This window comes from Salmo salar, chromosome 03, assembly GCF_965601325.2.
Source record: "Salmo salar chromosome 03, fSalSal1, whole genome shotgun sequence".
NCBI classification, from domain to species: domain Eukaryota; kingdom Metazoa; phylum Chordata; class Actinopteri; order Salmoniformes; family Salmonidae; genus Salmo; species Salmo salar.
The window spans coordinates 23,550,358-23,577,531 of NC_138293.1; the positions used below are offsets into that span (position 1 = coordinate 23,550,358).

At 44.3% G+C, this 27,174-nt stretch overlaps 1 protein-coding gene across 16 annotated transcripts; it reads right to left on the bottom strand.

Moving 5' to 3' along the window:
* Positions 1-45: 45 nt before the first annotated feature.
* On the bottom strand, positions 46-26,669 carry LOC106599453 (centrosome and spindle pole-associated protein 1). Of its 16 annotated transcripts, none has more exons than XM_045714649.2 (28): positions 26,055-26,669; positions 25,085-25,205; positions 24,859-24,934; positions 24,644-24,747; positions 24,375-24,440; positions 23,792-24,153; positions 19,540-19,698; positions 18,924-19,015; positions 18,730-18,826; positions 17,638-17,964; positions 17,107-17,225; positions 15,582-15,723; positions 13,576-13,690; positions 13,456-13,494; positions 13,086-13,233; positions 12,273-12,407; positions 11,682-11,788; positions 11,286-11,435; positions 10,944-11,087; positions 10,628-10,744; positions 10,431-10,497; positions 10,211-10,337; positions 7,678-7,823; positions 2,551-2,697; positions 2,129-2,350; positions 1,768-1,871; positions 1,332-1,461; positions 46-1,152 (listed from the first exon to the last, which is right to left on the bottom strand). In XM_045714649.2, the coding sequence occupies exons 2-28, from the start codon at positions 25,187-25,189 to the stop codon at positions 947-949; spliced, it is 3,753 nt and encodes a 1,250-aa protein (XP_045570605.2). In that variant the 5' UTR covers positions 25,190-25,205; positions 26,055-26,669; the 3' UTR covers positions 46-946. The 16 variants fall into 16 exon arrangements, 11 of the variants coding, with proteins under 11 accessions (XP_045570605.2, XP_014046173.3, XP_014046165.3 ...); XM_014190698.3 differs by having other exon boundaries at positions 46-1,184; positions 26,055-26,668; XM_014190690.3 differs by having other exon boundaries at positions 46-1,187; positions 26,055-26,658.
* Positions 26,670-27,174: the final 505 nt, after the last annotated feature.

Sequence of the window (27,174 nt, forward strand, 5' to 3'; positions counted from 1 at the left end):
CAAATGAAACAGTTATCAGGTGAACTGAAACACAATGTACAAAACTTCCTTATTTAAAATATAGTTTATTCTGTTAAGTTGAAAATGAGGTCACATCTTGGCCAAACATTTTACACATGGTACATATAAAAATATTTTAAAACATGCCATTTGAACAATTTACATTACAAATGTAGTGCCATTATTATACAATTAATAAATATTGTAGAAAGATGTCCTGAACTGTTTCAAAGACTAAGGGCTCTAATTCAGTCCGTATTGTGGAAGTTCAGTGTGACTGAAATTTAAACGCAGTGTTCGGAGACTGCATTTACGGTAAACGATGCATGTCAGCTCAATCAGCGATACAGAATTAATAGTCCTAAGGCAACCCAAGCACACTGTCCTTTTAGAGGATGGCAGCTGAGGCTGCAGGCTTTTGTTACAGCCCACCAATTACACACCTGATTCAACTAATCAACTTTAATAGTGCTTGACTGGTGCAAATGCCTGCACACAATGTCCTTATAGGAATGGAGTTGTTCTCCCCTGTACTTACTAACCATTCTGAGACAATCTGCATATTTTTCATTACAGGTCCATGAAAGTACAATCTATGCATTTTTCATAAGAAGCTCAATTCTGCATTGCAAGAGGCATTTTGAGGTAGACCATGATACACAAGTCAAGCACTGCAAAAGTAAAGGGTTAAGTTAGTAGACACATCGATCCTGTCAGCATGACCACTGATGTGGATGCATCAAGCCAAGTGAGGGCAGTGTACAAACGTAGGTCCCCTACACACTCAGGTTGTACAACTGATGCAAAATCAATATTTTCCACCACCGTTGTGTGGCTATTTTTGCACAGAAAATCTCAGGTCTAACACTGCTGTTATGTCAAAAGCATTGTGCATCAGTTGTACAACCTGAGTGTGTACGGGACCAAAGTGCTTTGAGTGACCCTGTTAGAGCGGAGATGGTAAGATTAGCCATGGTAGGTAGAGGGGCCTTCCCAGTCCTGCACGGTAGACTCTCTGCTGGCCAGCCTCTCCCTGCAGGGGGTCTGACCAGTCATTAAGCGCTTCAGCGTCTCCGAGGTGCCTGGCCTCATCCACGGCTCCATGGCAACCGTATCCACGGAGCCCTGAGTGTGTGGGGCGCGAGGGGAAACCTGCGGAGACATATCTTCATCACCAGACAGGTCTGCTGGAAGAGAGAAACCGTAAACAGATATCATCAACCTAACAATGATTCATAGACAGATCTCCCAGGTAAGATGGCTGACAAATTGTTCCATTCCGGCACATCGGGGCACTGACAGCCTCAGTTTAATCTTTATGCAACACCCACCTCTTCTGAGGCCATGGCGGCTCATAGCCAGCAGCCTCTTGGTCTTATGGTGGTTACGCTCTCTACCATGCTGCTGTGTGTTGAGACTGGTCTCTGGCTGGCCAACAGGCTCTCTGGAGCTCCCCCGCTCCTAAATAAGCCAGAGCACAAGGTATAATGATGGTAGAGGAATATAGCCTTTTCAATGGAGAGCTGCCACTGGCCTCTATTTAAGAAGTGAGGATATATTCATGATGTAGGGATCAGGGGTTGTATGCATCAAGTGTCTCAAGAGTGCCGATTTTGAATCCGTTTTGCCTTTTAGATCATGATGAAAAAGATTACAAGGACAAAGGGGACCTGATCCTAGATCAGCCCTCCTACTCTGATGCTTGGAGAATACTGTCCCAGATATTAGAGACTGACCTTTGAACAATGAGTTATAGAGCGTTCTTACATTGTGCAGGTCTGCCCTCTTGGCCAGCCTCCTCCTCTCCCTGGCTGAGAGCTGGGGCTTCTGCAGAGGTGGGGGGGACACTGGGAAGGCTTCACCCATGGGATCTTGGGGCAAACCACAGGTAAATAGTTAGTGTGCTTCTCAAGACACTCCTTCCCTTACAACTGGTGTACATACCAAATGGCTCCCTATAGTGTACTACTTTTGACCAGCTCCCATCGGCCTCCCCCATACGGCTCTGGTCAAAAGGAGCGCATTACTTAGGGAATATGGTGCCATTTGGGACGCAGCCTTAGTTGTGATTCTCAAGGCGTTCCATCCCATACTACACATGATAGTAGTGAACCACCAGAGGTTTTACCAATGAAGGCACTGTCAGACTCCAACAGGGAACCTCTCATAGGATCCCCCACTGCATTCCTCTGGGGAGAAGAGTGTACAGGCTTCGTGTCACACACAGACAAGCATGTACTGTACAGCAAAGAGACCACTCTGTGGTTCAGGGCGATAGCTAAACAAACTGGCAAGTAGAAACTCATCAAATAATGGTTGTGTTGCTGGGGTGGTGACAGGTCAAAATAATCTGTAAAATAGAAAGACAAATGATTTCCAAGCCCTTAAAATGCAAGTACTCCACCTGTAAATATCCTCATGTTAGTTAGTCCTCTAGTTAGTGATAAAGCAGTGAACAGAGGTGAGCAATGAGTATTTAAGCAGTTAGGTTGATATTGAGTCTGTAGTCAGCGAGTAGAGTTTGATATTGAGAGTGTGTGTGTTACTGACCGGTGGCAGGTTTCCTCCTCAGGCTGTTGTTGATCCTGCGTAGCTCCTCCCTGTAGTCTGCCTGTCTCTGGATGTCCACACTCTGTCCATCCCTGTCGCTAGGGTGCTCACAGTAACCATGGCCTTCCACCTCGCTGGAGTCAACATCTGCAGTACAAACAAGACTTCTCCACTCAATACACACGACAATACTGATCACAAGTAGTGCACTAAAAAGGGAACAGGAAAACGAGTGCAGACACAGCCCCAGTTGCTGCATTTGTTTGATGAGCACTGTGTGCTGTTAAAGGGCAAATCCACCACTTTTCAACCTCATTTTCATTATCTCCAGCACAATACCAGTGTAAACGGCACATTTCCACGTTTTGTTGAAAAAAAAATTTGGATAAAAATATCCAATGACATCAAAAGTTACGTTTTAAAAACAGTGACGTTCAAACACTAACATTTGCAGTGCTGTGGGGAGCAATAAAATACCCTCCTGGGATTGGAAACTCAGTGTTTTAAAGTTTTGAAAATCACTTTTAATCCTAACCTGTGATTTGAGATTTCTTTTTTTTTTACGTTTCTTAGCGCATTTCTATGATCTGTGGTTGTTTTTACACATGTAGACTGGTTCCGTTCTGGAAATTATGAATAGAAGGTTGAAAAGTGTCAGAATTGCCCTTTTAAGACTCAACAATCAATGGCCTGGGTTGCGTTCCACATGGCACTCCATGCGTTACTTTTGACCTGACCCTATGGGCACTGGTCAAAGGTAAACCACTACATCGGGCATGGGTTCTCAAATGTTTTGGGCCGGGGACCCCTTTAGTGATAGCAAATTCAACAGGGACTCCTCATAATGCGAGTGAGATTACAATAGCAAACAAATTATTTTACTACTACTTTGGCAATGCATGGCCAGACGAACCAAGTCTCGGGCCCTGGGAAGGAACATTTTAAAGGCCCAACTCTTGGCATAGGAAAGAAAATGTTGCTAATTTCCAGCAATTCTACATGACTCTGTTTTGGTAAAAAAGCTGAGGGATGGGCCTGGAGAAATGTAACCATTATCAAATTCATAGACAGAGCTATGGATGCAAGGACGGACCATCCATGATAACAAAATTATAGTTAACAATGTTTTGAGGCTATACAGTGTTTGTTTACATTTACATTGTTTACAAACATTGGAGTAAAACAAGCTCATATTTTGGGTTCGATGGGATACGACAATTAAACCAAGCTCCCGAGGCATTTATAAAATATATATTCTTCAAGAATCAATGGATATATATGCACACACACAGTTGAAGTCGGAAGTTTACATACACCTTAGCCAAATACATTTAAACTCAGTTTTTCACAATTCCTGACATTTAATCCGAGTAAAAATTCCCTGTTTTAGGTCAGTTAGGATCACCACTTTATTTTAAGAATGTGAATGTCAGAATGACACTAATAGTAGTGTGATTTATTTCAGATTTTATTTCTTTCATCACATTGTCAGTGGGTCAGAAGTTTACATACACTCAATTAGTATTTGGTAGCATTGCCTTTAAATTGTTTAACTTGGGTCAAACGTTTCAGGTAGCCTTCCACAAGCTTCCCACAATAAGTTGGGTGAATTTTGGCCCATTCCTCCTGACAGAGCTGGTGTAACTGAGTCAGGTTTGTAGGCCTCCTTGCTCGCACACGCTTTTTCAGTTCCGCCCACAAATGTTCTATAGGATTGAGGTCAGGGCTTTGTGATGGCCACTCCAATACCTTGACTTTGTTGTCCTTAAGCCATTTTCCACAACTTTGGAAGTATGCTTGGGGTCATTGTCCATTTGCAAGACCAAGCTTTAACTTCCTGACTGATGTCTTGAGATGTTGCTTCAATATATCCACATAATTTTCCTCCCTCATGATGCCATCTATTTTGTGAAGTGCACCAGTTCCTCCTGCAGCAAAGCACCCCCACAGCATGATGCTGCCACTCCCGTGCTTCACAGTTGGGATGGTGTTCTTCGGTTTACAAGCTTCCCCCTTTTTTTCTCCAAACAACGATGGTCATTATGGCCAAACAGTTCTATTTTTGTTTCATCAAACCAGAGGACATTTCTCCAAAAGGTATGATCTTTGTCCCCATGTGCAGTTGCAAACCGTAGTCTGGCTTTTCATGGCGGTTTTGGAGCAGTGGCTTCTTCCTTGCTGAGCGGCCTTTCAGGTTATGTCGATATAGGACTCGTTTTACTGTGGATATAGATAATTTTGTACCTGTTTCCTCCAGCATCTTCACAAGGTCCTTTGCTGTTGTTCTGGAATTGATTTGCACTTTTCGTACCAAAGTACGTTCATCTCTAGGAGACAGAATGAGTCTCCTTCCTGAGCGGTATGACGGCTGCACGGTCCCATGGTGTTTATACTTGCGTACTATTGTTTGTAGAGATTGTCACGAACCGGCTCAAAGTGTGTAACAAACAAGGAGACAACGTGGAGATGAGGAATAACAAAATATATTTATTTAACTAAAGTAAAACTAAATAATTAACAATGGTGTGTGTGTAGTCAGAAATCAGTAGTGTAAGTGAGTGGTTGCGTGCATAAATGTGATAGAGGGGTGTTGAAAGGTGCCAACGCAAACAGCCACAAAAATGCCACAACCAAAATCTGTGTCTGCATGGAGTGTGTCTCCTTAATGAATGGGGAAGAGGTGTATTTATCCTGGGACACACCCGAGCCCACGTGTATCCCATTTCGCTGACGACCCTCCCGGCTCCACCCGCTGAAATCCTATTAAGGAAAACAAGAGCAAAGAGAAAGAATTTGGCAGACAGAGTGGAAGGGTCGTCACAAGATGAACGTGGTACCTTCAGGCGTTTGGAAATTTCTCTCAAGGATGAACCAGACTTGTGGAGGTCTACAATTTTGGCTGATTTCTTTTGATTCTCCCATGATGTCAAGCAAAGAGGCACTGAGTTTGAAGGTAGGCCTTGAAATACATGCACAGGTACACCTCCAATTGACTCAAATGATGTCAATTTGCCCATCAGAAACTTCAAAAGCCATGACATCATTTTCTGGAATTTTCCAAGCTGTTTAAAGGCACAGTCAACTTAGTGCATGTAAACTTCTGACCCACTGGAATTGAGATACAGTGAAATAATCTGTCTGTAAACAATTGTTGGAAAAATTACTTGTCATGCACAAAGTAGACGTCCTAACCAACTTGCCAAAACTATCGTTTGTTAACAAGAAACTTGTGGAGTGGTTGAAAAACGAGTTTTAATGACTCCAACGTAAGTGCATGTAAACTTCCGACTTCAACTGTATATCATATTATTTTCATACCAAAAATGGATGTAGCAACTAAGGATTCTAGCTTTAAAATTACAACACAAAACATTTTGTGGAATACAAATAGTGTTTAATTGATAAATGTATAATTGGTAGAGCACTGAGGATATCATTTTCTTTTTTTTAATATATACTGCTCAAAAAAATTAAGGGAACACTAAAATAACACATCCTAGATCTGAATGAATGAAATAATCTTATTAAATACTTTTTTCTTTACATAGTTGAATGTGCTGACAACAAAATCACACAAAAATAATCAATGGAAATCCAATTTATCAACCCATGGAGGTCTGGATTTGGAGTCACACTCAAAATTAAAGTGGAAAACCACACTACAGGCTGATCCAACTTTGATGTAATGTCCTTAAAACAAGTCAAAATAAGGCTCAGTAGTGTGTGTGGCCTCCACGTGCCTGTATGACCTCCCTACAATGCCTGGGCATGCTCCTGGACAGTCTGTGGTGCAACGTGGCGTTGGTGGATGGAGCGAGACATGATGTCCCAGATGTGCTCAATTGGATTCAGGTCTGGGGAACGGGCGGTCCAGTCCATAGCATCAATGCCTTCCTCTTGCAGGAACTGCTGACACACTCCAGCCACATGAGGTCTAGCATTGTCTTACATTTGCAGGAACTTGTGTACACTCCAGCCACATGAGGTCTAGCATTGTCTTACATTAGGAGGAACCCAGGGCCAACCGCACCAGCATATGGTCTCACAAGGGGTCTGAGGATCTCATCTCGGTACCTAATGGCAGTCAGGTTACCTTTGTCGTGCACATGGAGGGCTGTGCGGCCCCCCAAAGAAATGCCACCCCACACCATGACTGACCCACCACCAAACCAGTCATGCTGGAGGACGTTGCAGGCAGCAGAACGTTCTCCACGGCGTCGCCAGACTCTGTCACGTCTGTCACATGTGCTCAGTGTGAACCTGCTTCATCTGTGAAGAGCACAGGGCGCCAGTAGCGAATTTGCCAATCTTGCTGTTCTCTGGCAAATGCCAAACGTCCTGCACGGTGTTGGGCTGTAAGCACAACCCCCACCTGTGGACGACGGGCCCTCATACCACCCTCATGGAGTCTGTTTCTGACTGTTTGAGCAGACACATGCATATTTGTGGCCTGCTGGAGGTCATTTTGCAGGGCTCTGGCAGTGCTTCTCCTGCTCCTCCTTGCACAAAGGCGGAGGTAGCGCTCCTGCTGCTGGGTTGTTGCCCTCCTACGGCCTCCTCCACATCTCCTGATGTACTGGCCTGTCTCCTGGTAGCGCCTCCATGCTCTGGACACTACACTGACAGACACAGAAAACCTTCTTGCCATAGCTCGCATTGATGTGCCATCCTGGATGAGCTGCACTACCTGAGCCACTTGTGTGGGTTGTAGACTCCGTCTCATGCTACCACTAGAGTGAAAGCACCGCCAACATTCAAAAGTGACCAAAACATCAGCCAGGAAGCATAGGAACTGAGAAGTGGTCTGTGGTCACCAACTGCCGAACCACTCCTTTATTGGGGGTGTCTTGCTAATTGCCTATAATTTCCACCTGTTGTCTATTCCATTTGCACAACAGCATGTGACATTTGTCAATCAGTGTTGCTTCCTTAGTGGACAGTTTGATTTCACAGAAGTGTGATTGACTTGGAGTTACATTGTGTTGTTTAAGTGTTCCCTTTATTTTTTTGAGCAGTGTATATATTTTGAGATCTGGCCGCAGACCCCACTTTGACAACCCCTGACATAAGGAATAGGGTGCCATTTGGGCCAGGCCCATTATTCAAACAGTCACTGTATATCTTTACCTCTGTATCTGAGCTGCAGCGAGTCGTGGATCCTGTGCAGGTTGTTGAGCTCTGTGTTCCTAGAGGAGGGTCTCCTGACGGGGGCCTGCAGCCGCAGTCTGGCCATGTCAAACACATCCAACTGGGGCCGCTCCCTGTCCCTGTGCCTGGACACCAGCACACAGTCACATCGTTCAGCGTGTACACACAGCACTGGGGCTAACATATAGCCTAGACCAGGGGTCGACAAAAGGTAGCTTTTTTTGGAGTGTTTTTTCTGGCCCACAAACATTATTTGAATGAAAAAAAGAAATACAAATGGGGGTCCTACCACAGATTCTCAATTGGATTGAGGTCTGGGCTTTGACTTGACCATTCCAAGACATTTAAATGTTTCCCCTTAAACCACTCAAGTGTTGCTTTAGCAGTATGCTTAGGGTCATTGTCCTGCTGGAAGGTGAACCTCTGTCCCAGTCTCAAATCTCTGGAAGACTAAAACTCTAGCCTCAAGAATATCCCTGTATTTAGTGCCATCTATCATTCCTTCAATTATGACCAGTTTCCCAGTCTGTCCCTGCCATGCTGCCCCAAAGCATGATGCTGCCACCACCATGCTTCACATTGGGGATGGTGTTCTAAGGTGAGAGATGTTGGGTTTGCACCCAGACATAGCGTTTTCCTTGATGGCCAAAAAGCTCAATTTTAGTCTCATCTGACCAGAGTACCTTCTTCCATATTTTTGGGGAGTCTCCCACATGCCTTTTGGCGAACACCAAACGCGTTTACTTATTTTTTTCTTTAAGCAATGGCTTTTTTCTGACCACTCTTCCATAAAGCCCAGCTCTGTGTAGTGTACGGCTTAAAGTGGTCCTATGGACAGATACTCCAATCTCCGCTGTGGAGCTTTGCAGCTCCTTCAGGGTTATCTTTCGTCTCTTTGTTGCCTCTCTGATTAATGCCCTCCTTGCCTGGTCCCTGAGTTTTGGTGTGCGGCCCTCTCTTGGCAGGTTTGTGGTGCCATATTCTTTCCATTTTTTAATAATGGATTTAATGGTGCTCCGTGGAATGTTCAAAGTTGCAGATATTTTTTTAGAACCCAACCCTGATCTGTACTTCTCCACAACTTTGTCCCTGACCTGTTTGGAGAGCTCCTTGGTCTTCATGGTGCCCCTTGCTTAGTGGTGTTGCAGACTCTGGGGCCTTTCAGAACAGGTGTATGTATACTGAGATCATATGACAGATCAAGTCCACCTGTGTGCAATCTAACTAATTATGTGACTTCTGAAGGTAATTGGTTGCACCAGATCTTATTTAGGGGCTTCATAGCCAAGGGGGTGAATACATATGCACGCACCACTTTTCCGTTTTTTATTTGTAATTTTTTAATTTCACTTCACCAATTTGCACTATTTTCTGTATTTCCATTACATGAAATACAAACAAAAATCCATTTAAAATTACAGGTTGTAATGCAACAAAATAGGAAACATGCCAAGGGGGATGAATACTTTTGCAAGGCACTGTATCTGTGACCAACAGATGCATACTGTATCTGTATTCCCAGTCATGTGAAATCCATAGATTAGGGCCTAATTAATTTATTTCAACTGATTAGTTTCCATATATGAAGAGTAACTCAGTAAAAAAAGTTATCTTCTTTCGCAGATGACAGACGTTTAGGGAACGGGGAGAAAGTGCAATAACTCAACAATAAAAAAAAGTAAACGATTTTCTGTGCAAAATTTTCACATGACATCAGTTTGACTGAAGTAAATAGAAATCTGGGGAATCGACCCAACATGTTTCTGATAAAATGTCAGTTCGGCTTGGACTATTCGCTTTTATGATGCTGATAAAGATAGACACCGTCTGTAGACGTGCTAACAGAGCATTCTTATTCTCTCAAGATGCTGAAAGATAAATCATTTCTCCCCTGCTGTTCCGGAGTCAAAATGTTGCCTTCATTTGGTGTAGAACTTTACTGCAAGAAATGCTTAATTCTACAGGAGCTAATATTAAGGCTATGTGAGAGGTTATAGACCTACAGTCAGTGTCCAGATTTCAGTTACCATTTAACCCATCTGAACAGTAGGCTACAGTCCCCGTCTTGTGACTGTTTCTCAAACATTACTTTTCTGACCCTCCCTTCTATTTATTTTAAACTCTGCATTTCGCAGCTATTCTCTTATTGAATTAAACTCCGACATTGTTCTTTTTGCCTCCGGGATTGATGTTAACTTTTTCTGCCCGTTCCCAAAAGCTTTTGGCGATTGGTGTATAGGCTATTTGCCACGTGTACAGTTAGGCCCTAAAGATCTCTGGATATAAATTGCACAAGAATGATACATTTATTGATTTAAGGTATTGTTTTCTGTTTTCAACCCACCCGCCCACCAACCACCCACCCTTCATCCACACAATATTTAATTAGTCTAAACCTGTCCATCCCATGGATATAACTGTGGGGACTGAGGGTTATGAGTCAAACCATGCATCGCTAACTCACAGCACTACACACGACCAACAGTGGAGGGCCTCACCTCACCAGTCTTACCTGTCACTCATAGTGGAGTCCAGCTCCTCCCACTCTGACTGCAGTAGCTGGCTCTCCAGCCGTTTCTGCTCGCTACGCAGCTGTCTGCGCAGCTCGGACAGCTCGCTGATCACACCCCGCTGGTCCTCTGGCACAGACACACACGTCAGCATCACAGACGTTGAGAGAAAATTGAGTTTCTACCTGCTGTGTACTGTATTATAGTGTGAGGCAGTGTTACCGGCAGCTCTCAGCTGGTTCCTGCGAGCTGGGACTGGGGGGGACTGGAGGCCTGACAGAGAACGCTCCTACAGGGGGAAGAGAGGGAGGAAGACAAAATCTAGTCATTGTGCTCCACTGATACTTCCTCACAGTCAAACTATTTCTCTCCATGGTGGTGTGGAAAGGGACATGCTGTGTGCTCTGAAAGTCACTCACAGACAGGGGGACAGTAGTAGCGCGATGGCTGTCCATGGACGGAGGTCTGGGGCTGTACTGGGGAGCCTGATGCCTCTTTTGGAGGGTGGGAATGGGGGGAGACGGCTCCCTTGGTACCTTCAGACAGACAACCACATGAATGTCCTCACTTATCTCATATGAATCTCTCAGGGCCTGCTTCCTGACTAAAAAAGCACTTTCAATAGAGATTGTTCATTGAGCATGCTTTCTAATCCAGGACTAGGCTTAATGTGTGAACAGTAAACCTACCCTCAACGTTCAGAGGGTCAAACGGAGAGTCTTCAATCGAGCTCACCTCCTGTAGGCGTGCCCGTCTCTCCTTCTCATACTGCTTCCTCAGGGCAGAGTTCTCCTTCTCCTCTGCCTCTTTCTTCATCCTCTCCACCTCTTTCTTTCGCTCCTCAGCCAGACGGATCAGCTCATCATTCTTGGCTTTTTGCTGGAGGGAGAGAGAAACTTTGCTCAGTCCCCTGAATGAGTGAGTTACAATAAAGATTTCCTGAACTGAATGACTCATGTCAAACGATAGCATTCAGCTGATAGACATGTTACTTGTAATAGTAGATAGAATATTGCAGTGTAATCTAATGCTAAAGCCCCCTTAGTGAATCCAAGCCCTGGTCCAGTTAATACTGACCTCCATCTCCTTGCGTTTCTTCCTGTCCTGTTCTTCTTCATACTCTCTCTGGATGCGTTCCCTCTGATCAGCCAGCCTCTTCTCTTCCTTCTCCTCCTCCAGCCTCTGGCACTCTCGCTCCTCCGCTTCCTTCTTCCGCTTCTCCTCAATCTTAGGCAGCAGGACAGACAACCAGGGTCATCAGTGAGACAGTCTGACAGTGTATCCAATCAGATATCAAAGCTGAGTGTATGGTTAACCAAACCATCAATGCGCATCAGTACAACATTGAGTTGAAGCTCAGAAATAAGCTTTTTTTAATGTGATCAAGTTTAGGGGAAGGTTTATGTCAGGTGATAATATGAAAACGCTACTCTAGCCATCTTTCACACAGTACTGATGTGTAACATCCAGTACCTGTTGTTTGAGGTAAGCCTTGTACTTTTCCTGTTCATGGAGCTGCTGTGGTGTGGGCAGGTTGCCAAAAATACTGCCTCTGGCAAACGAAGGGGCCTGAGCAAAACCTGTGAAGAGAAACCCACCAGACAAAACAACATAGTAGCTGAACCTGACAGTGAGTTGGACAGGATGGTGAAGCTGTAATCGCTCATGGACAGAACGTAAACATAAATACTACCGTAGGTCTGTCATGATACAAACGGGATGCGTGACATAATGAGCAGCATTAGTTCCGGTGCTTAGGTTTTTCGTCACTGGTTATTTGGACAAATCCCGAATTCACAGGTGTTAGCATATGTTGATTTTCCAAAGCAGAGGGCTAATAGACTTGCTCGTAACTTGCAGAGAGGGTGGAGCTTTCATTCCGGTTCCCGCTCTCTCTCTTAACATGTATGGACCCAGAACTTAATCGAGCATCTGACCAATTACGCAAGACTTTAGTTCTGGATTAACCAAAAGTAGTGCACTATGAAGGGAATAGGGTAGTTTGTGGGACGCAGCTTTCCTCTCGGTCCTTAGAATCAAATCAATGTGAAAACCACTATCTACCTGAGACTCTGTGGGTGGAGGGAGGTCTAGAGTCCTCCTCTCGGGGCACTGCCATGGTGGCTCTTGCACTCTTCTGCCATGTCTCAGGGTTGATGTAGGCCTCTTCATTATGCTTGTGCATCTGGTGCAGATCGGCTGGTAACACAATTAGGATTAGCAATATCCTTTACAAAGATTAAAAAACATTACACAATGGCTTTTCTCTGCTATCAGTCTCCAAAACGTATGTACTGAAACAAAGTTTAGAGAATATGTGGACCATAGTGTGGAGGGAGGGAAATAACAGGGATATGGTGGAAATTACAAGATTATGTTATAATGTTATTGCATCAAACGGTTGTTTTATGCAACAGAATAAGGGGTTGTTAGAGCGCTCATCTGTGTGTGTTCTACCGAGGATGGGCCTCTGGGAAATTGACCATGTCTTTGGGTGATACCGCATTCCAGAGCATGAGTTAATGTTTCTGTTCTATAAGGTACCAGGGGGAGATGGGACCAGACCCTGGTCTCTACACGATGAGGACAGTTTTTACAGCAGATACTGTCTGCTGTGAATTATAAGTATCTTTCATACAAATCTTAACCTTGTGACCCATTCCATACATCTGTTGTGTGTCATGTAGACTGAAGGAGGGTGGACTTTGCTATAAAAAGCTGTGGCTCAAACCAGCTGGTTGAGTTCTTAGTGATCACCTCCAGGAGTGGTTACTGACCGAATACATGACTGCACTAATTAAATAAAGTTTGATTGTTTTGAAAAAAATCTAAAAGTCTGTCCTTTTGATTACAATAATTCCACCACAGGGAACATACTGATGAGGTTGCCCCTGCTGTCTCTGAGAGGGGCCCCTCCTCCTCCTCTCCCCCAGGGGTCGTGGTTCTTCATGTCTGCTTCCAGCTTGGCCTCGTAGCGATCTGTCTCCTCCCTGTCCAGCCTCCGCCGCTCTCGTCTCTCCTGGATCTGTAGTCAGGTTAGGACGGAACACTTTGATCAGAATACCAAATAAGATATTTGTCTTCTATTCATAACACAAATAACGAGTCATCACCGGTCACACAAAGAGGGCAATGGAAGAGGCTGGAGTGCAATGGTATATTGCTGTTGGAATGTCTAAACATATTCAGTTAAATTATTTTTATAACACTTGTAATATTCTATATCAAGCTACAACTCATCTGTTACCTGGCAAAACATCTGACTCCTCCCTTTCCTGGGGTCTCCCTGCCGAAATAGCACACTCTTTGACAAAACGCATGGAGACGAAAGATTCTGCTGACTTCCACAATCACATTCTAAATGTACCTGTTGTCTTAGTGCCTCCTTGTAACTTAACACACTCTCTTTAGATGGCTTGACCTGCTCTGCAGGGAATACTCCAATCCCTGAACCCATGGTAGCAGCATCACTGGCAGGTCTGCTGAACAAGAGACAATGTTAATTCACTTTCATGTATTCCTTCTGTTCATTACTATAAAAAGCAGATCAATTTCAATTGTTCAATACTATGCAAAAAGGTATGGGAAACAGGAGACACAATTGATGTGGTTTGTCACTTTTCATGCCTTACGTAATGAATGTCAATGTATCACTGTGAAAAATATCTTCATACAGCCACTAGGAGGCGAGAGACCAAGACAGCTCAGAGCGGTCCAGACCAGCGCAGACTGCAGCAGTGACTCAGCAGGGAAGGAACAACACTCCCATCTATCCAGTGCAGACTGCAGCAGTGACTCAGCAGGGAGTCAACACTCCCATCTATCCAGACCAGACCAGTGCAGACTGCAGCAGTGACTCAGCAGGGAAGGAACAACACTCCCATCTATCCAGACCAGACCAGTGCAGACTGCAGCAGTGACTCAGCAGGGAGTCAACACTCCCATCTATCCAGACCAGAAGCAGGGAAGGAACAACACTCCCATCTATCCAGTGCAGACTGCAGCAGTGACTCAGCAGGGAGTCAACACTCCCATCTATCCAGACCAGACCAGTGCAGACTGCAGCAGTGACTCAGCAGGGAAGGAACAACACTCCCATCTGTCCAGACCAGACCAGTGCAGACTGCAGCAGTGACTCAGCAGGGAGTCAACACTCCCATCTATCCAGACCAGACCAGTGCAGACTGCAGCAGTGACTCAACACTCCCATCTGTCCAGACCAGACCAGTGCAGACTGCAGCAGTGACTCAGCAGGGAAGGAACAACACTCCCATCTATCCAGTGCAGACTGCAGCAGTGACTCAGCAGGGAGTCAACACTCCCATCTATCCAGACCAGACCAGTGCAGACTGCAGCAGTGACTCAGCAGGGAGTCAACACTCCCATCTATCCAGACCAGACCAGTGCAGACTGCAGCAGTGACTCAGCAGGGAAGGAACAACACTCCCATCTATCCAGACCAGACCAGTGCAGACTGCAGCAGTGACTCAGCAGGGAAGGAACAACACTCCCATCTATCCAGTGCAGACTGCAGCAGTGACTCAGCAGGGAGTCAACACTCCCATCTATCCAGACCAGACCAGTGCAGACTGCAGCAGTGACTCAGCAGGGAAGGAACAACACTCCCATCTGTCCAGACCAGACCAGTGCAGACTGCAGCAGTGACTCAGCAGGGAGTCAACACTCCCATCTATCCAGACCAGACCAGTGCAGACTGCAGCAGTGACTCAACACTCCCATCTGTCCAGACCAGACCAGTGCAGACTGCAGCAGTGACTCAGCAGGGAAGGAACAACACTCCCATCTATCCAGTGCAGACTGCAGCAGTGACTCAGCAGGGAGTCAACACTCCCATCTATCCAGACCAGACCAGTGCAGACTGCAGCAGTGACTCAGCAGGGAAGGAACAACACTCCCATCTATCCAGACCAGACCAGTGCAGACTGCAGCAGTGACTCAGCAGGGAGTCAACACTCCCATCTATCCAGACCAGACCAGTGCAGACTGCAGCAGTGACTCAGCAGGGAGTCAACACTCCCGTCTGTCCAGATGGCCAGTGGGCATGACCTTCTCATAACAGAACACTAGCCATCGATAGGGGGAACAGCTCTCTGTTTGTTCCTTTAGAGGAGGTGCCCCCTACTGGTGAATAGGGGATACACATTGTAGGTGTTGAAGAGAAAGAGTCCCGATTCTCTAACCTTCTCCAGAAGTGGGCACTCGTTCACTTCCCCATATTCCTCACAGCAGTCCATTCCTCTTCAATCAATGAGGGGGAGTGTACAAGTGCACACTTCAGGAGAACGGTAGATAATCAGAATGTAGCCTAGGTGTTGAAGGGAAGAGAAAGGATGAGATTGGTACAACACATACTGTGGAGGGGGCTCTGGATGGCTGCTCCCATTGTAATGGCTGTGAGGGCTGTGTTGACCCATCTGGCTGGGGTGAGGCCCTGCAGGAGGAAGGCTGAGGTAGGACATGGGCTGCACCCCTCCTGTCAGCGGGATCTGACCATCTAACATAGAAACACAGAACACTCATTATGCTGGATCAGAGAACACATGTATTGTACCCCAATGCCAAAATGTGCACACTACTTAGTATGAAGTGATGCATTGGCTATGCATACTAAATAGTATGCTAGTATGGACATTGGGACACAGTAAATTGTTTTCACTCCAACTAACAACATCCATTTCTTTTTTCTAAGTTTATTGTAACATGGAACTCTTTTCATGTGTTAATATAGACTATAAGCTACAACACATCCGCCACGCTGATCCGCCACACGGGTGCCCCTCGGGTGTGTGCTCAGTCCCCTCCTGTACTCCCTGTTCACTCATGACTGCATGCCAAGGCACGACTCCAACACCATCATTGAGTTTTCCGATGACAACAGTGGTAGGACTAATCACCAACAACGACGAGACAGCCTATAGTGAGGTCAGAGACCTGGCTGTGTGGTGCCAGGACAACAACCTCTCCCTCAACATGATCAAGACAAAGGAGATGATTGTGGACTACAGGAAAAGGAGGATCTCATCGAAGGGGCTGTAGTGGAGCAGGTTGAGAGCTTCCAAGTTCCTTGGTGTCCACATCACCAACAAACTAACATGGTCCAAGCACACCAAGACAGTCGTGAAGAGGGCACGACAAAATCTATTCACCCTCAGGAGACTGAAAAGATTTGGCATGGGTCCTCAGATCCTCAAAAGGTTCTACAGCTGCACCATCGAGAGCATCATGACTGGTTGCATTATTGCCTGGTATCACAACTGCTCGGCCTCCGACCGCAAGGCACTAGTGCGTACGGCCAAGTACATCACTGGGGCCAAGCTTCCTGCCATCCAGGACCTCTATACCAGGCGGTGTCAGAGGAAACCCCTAAAAATTGTCAAAGACTCCAGCCACCCTAGTCATAGACTGTTCTCTCTGCTACCGCACGGCAAGCGGTACCGGAGCGCCAAGTCTAGGTTCAAGAGGATTCTAAACAGCTTCTACCCCCAAGCCATAAGACTCCTGAAAATCGAATCAAATGGCTACCCAGACTATTTGCATTACCCCCCCCCATCTTTTACGCCGCTGCTATTCTGTTTATTACCTATCCATAGTCACTGACTCTACCTATATGTACAGCTCAATTACCTTGACTAACCGGTGCCCCCGCACATTGACTCTGTACTGGTACCCCCGGTATATAGCCTCGCTATTGTTATTTTACTGCTGCTCTTTAATTATTTGTTACTTTTATTTTTTTCTTATTTTATTTCTTAAAACTGCATTGTTGGTTAAGGGCTTGTAAGTAAGTACTTCACTGTAAGGTCTACACCTGTTGTATTCGGCACATGTGACAAATAAACGTTGATATATAATAGACTGGTAGGCAGGTGGTGCTTACAGTAGGCCAGGTTAGGGTCCAGTGGGTTCCTTGCACCATGGTAGAGATGGGCCTCATCATAGGGACTTCTATATGCATCTGCCAATGTGGATGGTGGATGAGGACAGAAACCTGTCATCCTGAAACACAAATTCAAAATCATACAGCAATGTTAAATGATGTCAGAAAAAACAATAATGTAGTGAATTTATCAGAATGAAAACACACCTGGTCTCTTCAAAATGGCACCCTTTTTCCTATATAGCGCACCACTTTTGATTGGAGCCCGGGTGCCATTTGGGACGCAGGCCAGGATTACTGTCATAGCAACCTAGGTGGCAGGTAGCCTAGTGGTTCGAGCGTTGGGACAGTAAGTGAAAGGTTGCTGGTTCGAATACCTGACAAGGTAAAACATTTGTCGATCTGCCTTTGAGCAAGGCACTTAACCTTAATTTTGCTCCAGAGGCGCCATACTACTATGGCTGACCCTGTAAAACAGCACATTTCACTGAAACTATCCAGTGTAACGTTATGTGACAATCTTTTTTTTACCTGGGAGTGTCCATGCTCCTGTGAATGGCCTGGCTGTAAGGGGAGATGCCTCCACTGAGGCCCAGGGTGTGGCTGTAGTCCAGCAGGGGGGACTGCAAGGCCACGCCGGGCTGCTCAGGGGGAAGCCTCTCTCTGTTTTCCTCACTGGGTCTCCCATTCAACTCATCCACTGGTAGGTCCACAGCTTGGCCTAGTGGGTACCAGCTGTCTTTTCTCTTTCTGGCATGGTCATCACTATTCACTGCTCCAAACTGTTTGATCCGATCTGCCTTTTTCTCCGGGTCAGTCGTCCCCGTCACAGCAACTCTGAGCTCTAAATCCTTCTCCCTAATACGACAAAGGACATAACACACAGCTCATATGAGGTATCCATATCTGTGTTTGAAAACCTTAAATTGTCTATCTTAGTGAGATGGGCTACATGATCTACATAGACACATTTTAGCAGCATTGTGGTCGGAGGTAGATTTGTTTGTAAGCTGCGTTTACACAGGCAGCCCAATTCTGATATTTAATAAAAATATATATTTTACTCCATATACAAACTTATACATATGAACAACAACTTACAGACGCACACAAACAACTTATTTTCCCTTTATTTAACTAGGCAAGTCAGTTAAGAAAAAAATCTTATTTTCAACGACGGCCTAGGAACAGTGGGTTAACTGCCTTGTTCAGGGGCAGAACGACAGATTTTTACCTTGTCAGCTCGGGGATTTTATCTTGCAACCTTTCGGTTACTAGTCCAACGCTCTAACCACTAGGCTACCCTGCCGCCCAATGACTTCATCTCATCTTCCCAGACACGCATGCTCACACCCCCGTCCCTAGTGCCTGCATTATTGTTTTCCATTTGGCCTTCAAATGTTTTTCTCGTCGCCCATACAATTTCAATATTTAAATAATTATTGGCAAAAGATCTGATCCGTCAAAATATCAGAATTGGGTTGCCTGTGTAAAGGCAGCCTTATAATCAAATCTACCTCAGACTACAAAGCTGCTAAAATGTAGCCCATCTCACTAAGATGGAAAATGTAAGGGTTTGTTCTTCATTGGACAGCAGGATCAAACACAGATATTGACACCCACCTCTTTCTATTCCTCTGCTGTTCAGCTATCTGCTCCTGCAGCTCATGCCTGTACCTCTCCTTCCTTACCTGCAAGGCAGCAGCTGCATCTGCAGCCCCTGTCAGACATGGAATATCATCAAATGTTCAATTAGTCCAGAAAAAAAACACCGCAGTTAATCTTAGTAATGAACTTCAGAACAGAGTTGGTCTTACCAATCATAAGCCCGGTAGCGAATTCAAGCTCGTCCTTCTTGGTAGAGGATCTGGATCTTCCACTGGGTCTCATCCCTGCTGGTACCTGCAGCCTGGCAGATAGGACGTCAATCAGCATTCACAGTATACTCATCATACCTCACAGACGATTGTCTCTCGGTATTCTTCAATGTTTGTTTAGTGAGTGAGTGTTTGAATTGTGTGAGTGAAGTTTTATGAGAGCAGAGGGTAAAAAAAACGCTTGACGTCCACTATTGGTTTGTCTGATTTCAGGCTGGCTCGGGATTTAATATGATCTTATTGTACGAGCGGAATCCAAATCAACAAGCCATGATCCAGCTACAGTGTGACATCAGACCTTTCATCTGTACTTTTCCATCCAATGTCCTTAAAATTTAAAACAAAAAATGTGTTTTATCCAGATTAAAGTACATACTTTGTCTACTGTTAACATACATTTACATAGAGAAAATGCACTGCATTATAAAATCCATAACAAAAAGAGAGCCATGGCAATCCAATCATGTTCACTTGTCCAAATTGGTTTTAGCACAATCCTTTGGATGTTAAAGTTATCAAAATTATAGGTATAGTGATTTGATACTACTTGACATACTTGGGTTTGGGGGTTAGAGAGGATGTCCCCCGGCTTGCCTGCGAATAATCCTCATCAGGAACAACAGACCCGTTAGTCTCCTTCCTGTATGCATATTGACTACTCTCTGTGTAGTCATCAGGCAGTTCAGCACCTCTGTCCCGGAGCCTTGATATGTCCCTGGGAAAAAAAGAGGAAGACGATGCACAATAGTTTTTCAAAACATAGACATAAAAACATATTGCAAATACCATGTCAGTAGAAATACTTAACCAATTACATAGCTAAAAACTGAAACCATTAAAGGTAAGTGTAACATCATTAACAAGTTGGGACAACAGGGAATGGGTGGAGGGAGGGGATAGAATGTAATTTGTTTTAATATTATTATCATATTGTATGTTTTTGTGCCTTTTTCTTTGTTTGCTGTTCAGGTAAGAAAAAACGATATTTGTACTTACACATGTCAAGAATTGCACGACCGTGGCACTGTGACTAGGAACATGGACGTGTACAAACATACCGCCTATGACCTCTGTAAATCAAGAGGCAAAACGACAGTACAGGGACAAAGTGGAGTCGCGATTCAACGGCTCAGACACGAGACATACGTGACAGGGGCTCCAGACAATCACGGATTACAAAATGGAAAGCAAACCACGTGGAAGACACCGACGCCTCACTCCCAGACAAGCTAAACACCTTCTTCGCCCGCTTGGAGGAAAACATTGAGCCGCTGACATGGGCCCCCGCCGCTCACGAGAACTGTGCGCTCTCCTTCGCCGTGGTCATTTAAGCGTGTTAACACTCGCATGGCTGCCGGCCCAGACAGCGTCCCAAGCCGCATCCTCAACATGTGCAGACTAGCTAGCTGGAGGAGAGTTTAAGGAAATATTCAATCTCTCCATATAGCAGTCTGTTGTCCCCACTTGCTTCAAGATGTCCACCATTGTTCCTGTACCAAGAAAGCAAAGTTAACTAAATGACTATCACGCCGTAGCACTCGCTTCTGTCATCATGAATTGCTTCGAGGGGCTAGTTATGGACCATATCACCTCCACTTAACCTGACGACAACTACAATTTGCATACCGCCCCAACAGATCCACGGATGATGCAATCGCCATTGCACTGCACACTGCCTTATCCCACCTGGACAAGATAAATACCTATATAAGAATGCTTTTCATTGACTACAGCTCAGCCTTCAACACCATAGTGCCCTCCAAGCTCATCACTAAGCTCAGGACCCTGGGTCTGAACCCCGCCCTATGCAACTGGGGCCGGGATTTCCTGACGGGCTGACCCCAAGTGGTGAAGGTAGGCAACAACACCTCAACCACGTTGATCTTCAACACAGGGGCCCCACAAGGGGACCGTGCTCAGCCCTCTCCTGTACTCCCTGTTAACCCATGACTGCGTGGCCACGCACGTCTCCAAATCAATCAGCAAGTTTGCTGACGACACAATAGTGATAGACCTGATTACCAACAACGACGAGACAGCCTTCAGGGAGGAGATGAGAGCACTGGCTGAGTGGTGCCAGGAAAATAACCTCTCCCTCAATGTCAACAACAGAAGGAGCTGAACGTGGACTACAGCAGAGAGCACATCCCCATCGGCGGGCTGCAGTGGAGTTCCTTGGCATGCACATCACGGACAACCTGAAATGGTCCCTTGACACAGTGTGGTGAAGAAGGTGCCACATCACCTCTTCAACCTCAGGAGGCTGAAGAGGTTCGGCTTGGCCCCCAAGACCGTCACAAACTTCTACAGATGCACCCTGTCGTGCTGTGTCACTGCCTGGTAAGGCAATTGCAAAATCCGCAACCGCAAGGCTCTCCAGAGGGTGGTGGTGCGGTCAGCCCAGCGCATCATCGGGGGCACACTGCCTGCCCTCCAGGACATCTACAGCACCCGGTGTCACAGGAAGTCCAAGAAGATCATCAAGGACCCCAGCCACCCGAGCCCTGGCCTGTTCACCCCGCAACCATCTAGGAGGCGGAGACAGTACAAGTGCATCAAAGCTGGGACCGAGAGACTGATAAACAGCTTCTATCTCCAGGCCATCAGACTGTTAAACAGTCACCACTAGCTGGCCTCCGCCCAGTACCCTGCCCTAAACCTTAGTCACTGTTACTAGCCAGCTACCACCCAGTACTCTACCCTGCACCTTAGAGACTGTTGCCCTATGTACATAGTCATTGAACACTGGTCACTTTAATAATGTTTACATATGGTTTTATCCACTTTATATCTATATACTGTATTCTAGTCATGTCTCATCCTATACAACTACTGCTGTACACACCTCTTCTATTCATATACTGTCCATACTGTCTAAAAGTCACTATTGGTGATTTATCAATATATTGTTAAAAGTCACCTTGTCCGAGAGAGATTTATATTGTTATCAAAACGGTAGGGTAAGCCTACATGAAACACAGCCCTTATTTTAAGTGTTTCTAAAATTCCCTATGGGAAAAATTGATGGTGGAAAAACTATTGGAACCAATTCTCTGTTTGACTGCTAGGTTTTAAGGGTATTATGACACCTCCATTATGGAATTGTGTTTTTAGAAATGTTTATAAATTAATACAAAATGAAAAGCTGAAATGTCTTGAGTCAATAAGTATTCAACCCCTTTGTTAGGGCAAGCGTAAATACGTTTAGGATTAAAAATGTGCTTAACAAGTCTGATAAGTTGCATGGACTCTGTGTGCAATAAGGGTGTTTAACATGATTTTGAATGACTACCCCATCTCTGTAATCCCCACATACAGATAATTGCAAGGTCCCTCAGTCAAACAGTGCATCTCAAGCTTAGATTCAACCACAACGACCAGGGAGGTTTTCCAATGCCTTGCAAAGATGGGCACCTATTGGTAGATAAAAATACATTTAAAAAAATAACACATTGAAAATCCCTTTGACCATAGTGAAGCTCTTAATTACACTTTGGATGGTGTATCCATACAACCAAGTCACTACAAAGATAAGTGTGTTCTTCCTAACTCAGTTGACGGAGAGGAAGGAAACCACTCAGGGATTTCACCATGAGGCCAATGGTGATTTTAAACCAGTTACAGAGTTAAATGGCTGTGATAGGAGAAAACTGAGGATGGATCAACAACATTGTAGTTACGCAATACTGACCTAAATGACAGAGTGAAAAGAAGGAAGCCTATACAGAATACAAATATTCCAAAACATGCATCCTGTTTGCAATAAGGCACTAAACCTGCAAAAAATGTGGCAAAGAAATTTACTTTATGTCCTGAATACAAAGCATTATGTTTGGGGCACATCCAATAGAACACATCACTGAGTACCACCCTTCATATTTTAAAACATGGTCGTGGCTGCATCATGTTATGGGTATGCTCTTCATCGGCAAGGGATTTTTGGGGGGGATAAAAAGAAAAGGAAAAGAGCTAAGCACAGGCGAAGTCCTAGAGGAAAACCTGGTTCAGTCTGCTTTCCAACAGACACTGGGAGACAAATCCACTTTCATCAGGACAATAACCTAAAACACAAGGCCAATTATACACTGGAGTTACTTACCAAGACAACATTGAATGTTCCTTAGTGGCCTAGTTACAGTTTTGATTTAAATCACTTGAAGATCTATGGAAAGACTTAAAATGGCTGTCTAGCTATGATCAACAACGAACTTGACAGAGCTTGAAGAATTTTAAAAAGGTGGAAATATTGTGCAATCCAGGTTTGCAAAGCTCTTAAGAGACTTGCCCAGAAAGACTCACAGCTGTAATCAATGCCAAAGGTGATTCTAAGAGGTATGGACTCAGGGGGTTGAATAATTATATAAGAAAATGTGTTTTATTTCTATTAATAAATAAAAGGTTTGCATTTTTCTTCCACTTTGACATTGAAGTATTTTGTGTAGATTGTTGACAAAAAAATGACAATTAAATACATTTTAATCCAACTTTGTAACCACAAAATTAAGAAAAAGTCATGGGTGTGAATACTTTATGAAGGTACTGTATTTATATTCCAGGCTCTGACATTGTTTGTTCTGATATTAATTCATTTATTGAAACTTTTTGGATTAGTTGTGTATTGTTTTGTATTGCTAGGTATTACTGCTCTGTTGGAGCTAGAAAACACAAGCATTTCTCTGCACAGGTGATAAAATCTGCAAATCTGAGTACGCGACCAATACATATTGATTTGCTTTGACCTTATGTCCAAAAACATTACAAAAAATATATTTTATTTGAATCACATAGGAAGTGTTTAAAAAAAATACCTTAAGTCTGTTTTGTAGTGTCTTCTTTGCCACGTCCTCTCTTCTCTCTCTAGCCTCGTCTGCCTTGGTCTCCTTCTCACCATCAGGTCCAGCTCTTCCTCTGTGAGGTCTGCCTCAGAGTCAAAGTCCACTCTCACCAACCTGGCCCTCTCTCTGGGAAGCAGCAGCTCATCCTCAGGCCACAGGCCCTCCATCCTCCTGCCCTCCACTAGGCAGCGTCCTCCCCCGTGCAGCCCCCTCCTTCCTTCTGTCAGCGTGGCTGCGTCTCTCATGGAGGGGGCCCGCTTGGGGTGCACCGGGGGTCTGGGGCTGCAGTGGACAACAGGTAGGTCTGGAGGAGCTCTGAGAGAAGCAAGCTGCTCCTGTGTGTATGAGGGGGAAAGCACAGCTTAAAGATGATCGACTTTTGGTTCCAAGCACCCTTTTTACTGGCAGAAGATAGAGTTGAGCACGTTCTCTTAATTTACTGAGACATGTTTAAGATGACGTGATGTCTAAAGTTCTCTCTCTCAATTAACTCTAAGTGGCCTCAGTTGACTGAGCATGGTATAATATAGGCTATATGCAGAACTGTCTAGGTTACCTTAGCAGCTCTCCTCTCACCAAGGGGAAGGGATGGGTCTGGTTCTGCAGCATTGAGATGTTTTTTCTATAATTAAGGATCAAAATTGGCCAAATCAGCCCATAGAGATTGTAAAAAAATATATATTTGGTAGAAAAATATTTGGAAGAAAACTGCACTGACTCCTTGCACCCGTAACATTCCAGTAAATCTTGAGGCCCATGCATGGATGCTGACAGGTTACAAAGTAGTAAAAACGATATAACTTTTGGCATTGGTAATATTATTACCTGAGCCACGTAGCGTCTGTAGTCCAGACGGAGCTCTTGCTGTAACTTCTGTTTCTTCCTCTCATAGTCTTCACCCAAAGGTAAACTTAGACAACAATTCTCCTCTGAAAAACAGGATGGCATACATGAAATAAGAAGACCTCCCAACAGCAAGGATTTAGATCTACCACAAAGTGCTTAAAATTTGGGTTTATAACTTCAAATCTATACTGTACCATTCCCTTGCGCTGTGGATGACTTAAATGTTGGGATATTTGTGAATGTGGGGTCATTGGCCTTGTAGTCTTTTGTCTGTTGATGAGTAAATTCCAGTCACAGGTCAGAAAATTGCAATAATTTGTTCAGCTGTCACCAAACACAAAGTAGCATGCATTGCACTCATGTCCAAGTCCAACATTTTCAGTATTCTAGCACCACAGTAAAAGGAGCATTGAAACACACCCTTATTTCAAGGTAAGGTGGATCCTGTTCCAAGCTGGCTTTATCCTCTGCCACTCTGGCCTTCTGTTGCTGGATGAATTTCTCAAGTTCATCATCCATCTCCATTTATAATACAGGCTCACTGAAAGACAGTGACAAAATGTAATAATGTATAAATATAGCACAACTGTACTAGCAACGTACACACAGTATAACGTTATCTAGCTAGTAAACAGCCACTTCAATGTTTCTGTGAAATGGTTCAAATAGTGATGTTGTTGACGTTTGCAAGAAAGGTCTTGAATTGTAAACATTTGGGCGCTACTAGTAGCTAACTGGCTAAGTTATTGTACAGTAGTAGTAGTAGCAGCAGCTAGCTACCCCATTGCTAGTTACCGGTAACGTTAGCGAAACAGAACTTTAGACTCAACTAGTCTAACGTTAGCTAGGATTACTGTAACTAAACCATCTACATATGCTGTTGTAATATCCTCTGATCATCTCATTGACCCACTGTCTCTTTAATTTCCGTTGTCAAGCAACCACTGAACACAAAAATCATGTTTTAGCGAGAGACATGTGATCGTACTTCGTAACTCTTGCGTTGTTAATTAAACAAAAAATAGAATGTCCAGTCAGCGGTCCCGTTGATTGGTGTTTATTCTGACTATAGACAGAAGGAAGCGCATTAAAAAAAATAACATTAGGGCCAGGCACTGGTTTTAGCTAACTAGCATTTAGACCATACCTAGCTAGCTAACAAGCAAACTGACGTTAACGTTACACGCAAACATGAATACTTTTACACGAGTTTGCGAACATGCCAGATTCTCATTATAAACTCAATTACGTTAGCTGGCTAGTTAACCTGTTTGCTAGCTAACGCTACAACGACAAATGAATGCAAGTCTGGCGTAGACTGGAAAACTGTTGCTGCGTTGGTTTTCTAACACGCCAAGCGAAATATTAAAATGGTATAAACAATACTCACCATTTCAGCAACCAAGTTAGCTAGCGAACTTGCTAACATTTGCTACTCAGGTAGCTAAAGCTACAAGGCAACCGCTGCCAAGTAGCAACAGCAAAGATTATGGATATACTGACAAGATACACGTTTCTCCGCCCTAACAATTGAGCCCCACGGTATGAGTCATAATCAAATGTTCCCTCTAATATGTATTGACATTAGCAAATGTCAGGTCTTGAACCTTGTGAAATTGCTGTGCAATTTCCGGCGAGCGTTTACTGTACCCGCTTTAATTTACTGTTCTAACAGTGGCCAATCAGGCTACTGTGGCTAACTGATCATAATGTAGGCCTACCAGAGGGGCCTAGCATAAAAAACAATGAAGAAAATGCATCACATAACATTTGAACATGGAAATAGCGGTCCTATCATTCAGCATACAGTATCAACCAATGTGTGGTGTTCAATGTAGGCCCACATTCGATGTGGCTTCCCGTCCAACATCTCTGACCCTATCAAATCATCACAAAATAATAATGCATGTTCAACCGTTTCCTCTACCATACATCCATTACACATTCCAGTACCATGTTAACCTATCAATTTAAAATATTAATTAAATCCCGTATGCCCTAATCACATCCCACACAACCTCCTCCCTTCTGCTCCCATGACATGACACTATCTTCCGTACAGATTTCTTTGTACTATAACACATTTCTGCCCTTACTACTTTCATCCCATTGTCTCTGCCAGCAATCTAACCCATTTTTACAAATCAATGTTTTAATTTCCCCTCTAACCAACTACACCTTTATATCCACAAAATTATTTTTCACTGCTCTTTTTGCTGTTATATCTACTATATAATTTCCATAAACCTGTTTGAGCCGGAATCCAACAGTACTGAATTACAATAGCATTTCAATGTAACCCCAACAACATCATCATCATCACCATTATTATTTCTAACCATAAGTCCTCATGTTCTGATTTCACACAAGCAGTTTAGAGGGAACATTGGTCATAGCAGTCAAACAAGGAAATGGTTCCAATCGTTTTTTCCACCATTAATTTTTCCCATAGGGGATTTTAGAAACACTTAAAATAAGGGCTGTGTTTCGTGTAAGCTTACCCTGATGTG

Coding starts and splice junctions, on each gene's coding strand:
- LOC106599453 (XM_014190690.3), bottom strand. CDS start 25,189: ATGGAGATGGATGATGAACTTGAGAAATTCATCCAGCAACAGAAGGCC. Junction 15,724..17,106: donor GGACCCTAACCTGGCCTACT/GTAAGCACCACC, acceptor TTTCTATGTTAG/ATGGTCAGATCCCGCTGACA. Junction 13,495..13,575: donor AGGAGGCACTAAGACAACAG/GTACATTTAGAA, acceptor CTATTTCGGCAG/GGAGACCCCAGGAAAGGGAG.